The sequence below is a fragment of the Echinops telfairi genome, unplaced genomic scaffold (assembly GCF_000313985.2).
Source record: "Echinops telfairi isolate 266 unplaced genomic scaffold, ASM31398v2 ScPeMD7_3;HRSCAF=10, whole genome shotgun sequence".
Classification (NCBI taxonomy): Eukaryota; Metazoa; Chordata; class Mammalia; order Afrosoricida; family Tenrecidae; genus Echinops; species Echinops telfairi.
This window is the reverse complement of record NW_022103899.1, coordinates 16,031,122-16,034,198: the sequence shown is the minus strand read 5'-3', so window position 1 is coordinate 16,034,198 and position 3,077 is coordinate 16,031,122. Positions and strand designations below refer to the sequence as shown.

At 46.0% G+C, this 3,077-nt stretch overlaps 1 protein-coding gene across 1 annotated transcript in view; it reads left to right on the top strand.

Moving 5' to 3' along the window:
- The first annotated feature begins 1,138 nt into the window (after positions 1-1,138).
- NEMP2 (nuclear envelope integral membrane protein 2) overlaps positions 1,139-3,077 on the top strand; it is a 25,383-nt gene continuing 23,444 nt past the window's right edge. Inside the window, exon 1 of the mRNA XM_045296547.1 lies at positions 1,139-1,314. Coding sequence (XP_045152482.1) covers positions 1,139-1,314 — 176 coding nt within the window. The remainder of the gene's footprint in view (positions 1,315-3,077) is intronic.

Here is a 3,077-nt window from a genome sequence, read left to right as displayed (position 1 = left end):
TGGGCACTTCTCATTCCGGGAAAGGATCACCCTGCCCGCAGCACCCCCTTCCTGCCATCTGGGTCCCCGTGGTTCCTCCACTGGCTCGTGGCCGGTTTGTTATCTTAGGGTCGCCAAAGCTCCAAGTCTAGCTCAATCTTCTCGTTTTACAAAAGGAGCAACAAAAGCTCAGACATATAATGATTTTTTTTTTAAATGTGCTACTCTGGAATTTCCCTACCCTGCCTTCCAGCGCAGGACTTTTGGGTACAATTGGTACAGTTGATGTTGAAAACTTCCTGATTTCTCTATCCAACCCGAGCTTCCGTTTTAGAATCAGACGGGAATTCCACCGCCCCTGATCAGACATGTGACCTGGAGTGAGACACAAGCGGTCACGTTAAAACTCTTCTAAGAGCACCCCACAGGACTGATGGGATGCTTAGCATGGACGCGATGCCTGGTGCAGAGGAAAGAAGAGGAAAGCACTGTGCGTGATACTGTTAAGAGCTGCCCTTGGAGTGTTCTCAAGATTTGGACACAGAAGGGAGGCAGGACAAGGGACTAGGATATGTAACTAGAGCTGCTTTTAATTTGCCCTGAGCTCAGCTAGCACCCTTGAGTGCCAATTCTTTTTCCAGAAGACCTCTGAAGAGGTTTCTCGGCTGCGCCCTCCCCAGCTTCACTTCATCTCATTGGGCACCTATGGCCATAAGCGAGGCTGCCAAGTGCGGTCTTTACGCAGACATATGGGCCCCTCCAGGACAATCTGGGTTGAGTGGATGTCGGGTAGTCAGTTTTCAGATGGCCACACTGCCGCCATGCCAGGAATGGGTGCAGTCAGGCTTTGTGGACATACTCCGCAGAAGCCATCATCGAACAAACCGTTGTTGACTTTACTACGTACCAGGAGCGTTAAACGTGCTTTTTCTGCATTATTTAAGACTCATAACACCCGCCCGTGTAGTGGTAGGTACTGTTCTTAGACTCATCCTACAGTGAGAAAGGGAAGGCTTAGTAGTACAAGATACAGCCAGGATATTCTGGCTTAAACAAAAAGATCTAAGGGGAAGTCGGCTGGGCATGGCCTGGACCACCACTCAGAGCAAACCCTTGGGTTCTAGTTCAGTCATTACGTCACCTACTTGGAGTATCAACCATGATCGGGCACAGAACCTTAATGAACTCTAGTATTCCCATAAGTAAAATGAAGGCGTTCTACTGGCTGATTGCTTTCCAGTGGTTCCATCGCCAGATTGCTGCGTGGGTTCATGTTTCTATGTTGTTAGCCACAGGCTTGTATAAAAGCACATCAGTGTTTGCGGTCTGCCTGAAGTACGGGGGTGCCTCACTTCGTCCACAATGAAGAAAAACATCAACCTATGGAGTCTTCTATTGACTCTTGCCATTCCAAATGGCTTTGTAATGCGAATGGGAAGTCTCCAGGACCCTGCCGAGCACTGGGGACACCATGCTATAACTTCTAGACTAGACTAAGTATAAGAACCATTGCTGTTCTAAAAGACTTTTCATGAGAAACCCTGAGGTTAATTAATAGCTGTTACTTCCTTTCTTAAAATAGAGCCTCACTACAAAAGTAGCACTGGTGGTGGTATAGGGTAAGCAATGAACTGCTAACCACAAGGTTAGTGGTTCAAGTACCTTAGCTGCTCCACAGGAAAAAATTGAGGCTGCGCCTATAAATATTTATAGCCTTGGAAAACCTCTATAGCAGTGGTTCTCAATCTTCCTAATGCCACTTCCTAATCTTCCTAATGCCACTCAATCTTCCTAATGACCCTTTAGTATAGTTCCTCATGTTGTGGGGACCCCCCAACCATAAAATTATTTTCATTGCTACTTCATAACTGTAATTTTGCTACTGTTATGAATTGGGCGACCCCTGTGAAAGGGTCATTCAACCTCCAAAGGGATTGCAACCCACAGGTTGAGAACCGCTGCTCTATACTGCAGGCATCCTCAAACTACGGCCCACGGGTCATGTGAGCCTGCCGAAGACACTTATCGGCCCACCAGGTGTTTTTGCCCCATTTGTTTTTTTACTTCAAAATAAGATATGTGCATAGGAATTTGTTCATAGTTTTTTAAAAAAAAAACTATAGTCCGGGCCTCCAACGGGTCTGAGGGACAGTGAACTGACCCCCTGGTTAAAAGTTTGAGGACCCCTGCTTATAGGATCGCAATGAGCCAGCATTTTACAAAATGTCTTTTTAATATAGGGGGTGGTTTGGATGAGATGGTAGGTAAGGTGACTTCCTGTTCTAAAATTTTATCATCAACAGACACCCTTCCATAAAATGGAGAGCACTTAGACCAAGGCCAGCTTCCTATCCCACTATTTGGAGGGAAGTCAGAGACAGAAGGCCCAGGAGGGGCCGTGCGTAATCTGGCTAGGAAGAAGACTGCAAGCCAAGCATTACGCTTTGTTTGCAACCAGTGGGTGAGAGGTCGCTAGACCCCATGGGATGCTGAGATCCAGTTCAGCCTGCTGAGATGGGTCCCCAGGCTTCCACAGTCATAGAGCCGTGGAAACCACAGCTCTCCACGTCATCTGAGGGGCATTTGAAGTTAAAGTCAGACCCGAGTCTTGCACTATCAACAAAACAAACAAACAGGTGCCTGTCCTGCAGTAGAGCCAGCTCATCTTGAGCCTATCGGACAAAGTAGTTCTGCCCCATAGGATTTCCAGGACTAAATCCTTAAGGAAGAAGATGGCCGCTTCTTCCTCCGGAAGGCCAGGTGGCAGATTTGAACCACTCATCTTTCATGCGATGTGCTAATTTCGGTTTCATACTTTATGTTTCTTCTTTGAGAAATAGAAACCAAGATTTCTATTCAGGTCAGAGGAAACAGACAGACGAGCAAGAACCCACCTGTGATTAATAGAATAGGGAACTGATCTTTGTGATTGTAATGATGCATGCTCATATCTTTGAAAAAGAGGATTTATAATAATAAAAAAATACTAAGGCCAATTTCTCCTGTATTTGAACTCTCATGAGTTAAGGTTTGTTGTTGGATTTTTGGTTTGTTTGATTTTTTCCTTATACTGTAGTTCTACCTTCCCTCCTCTTCCA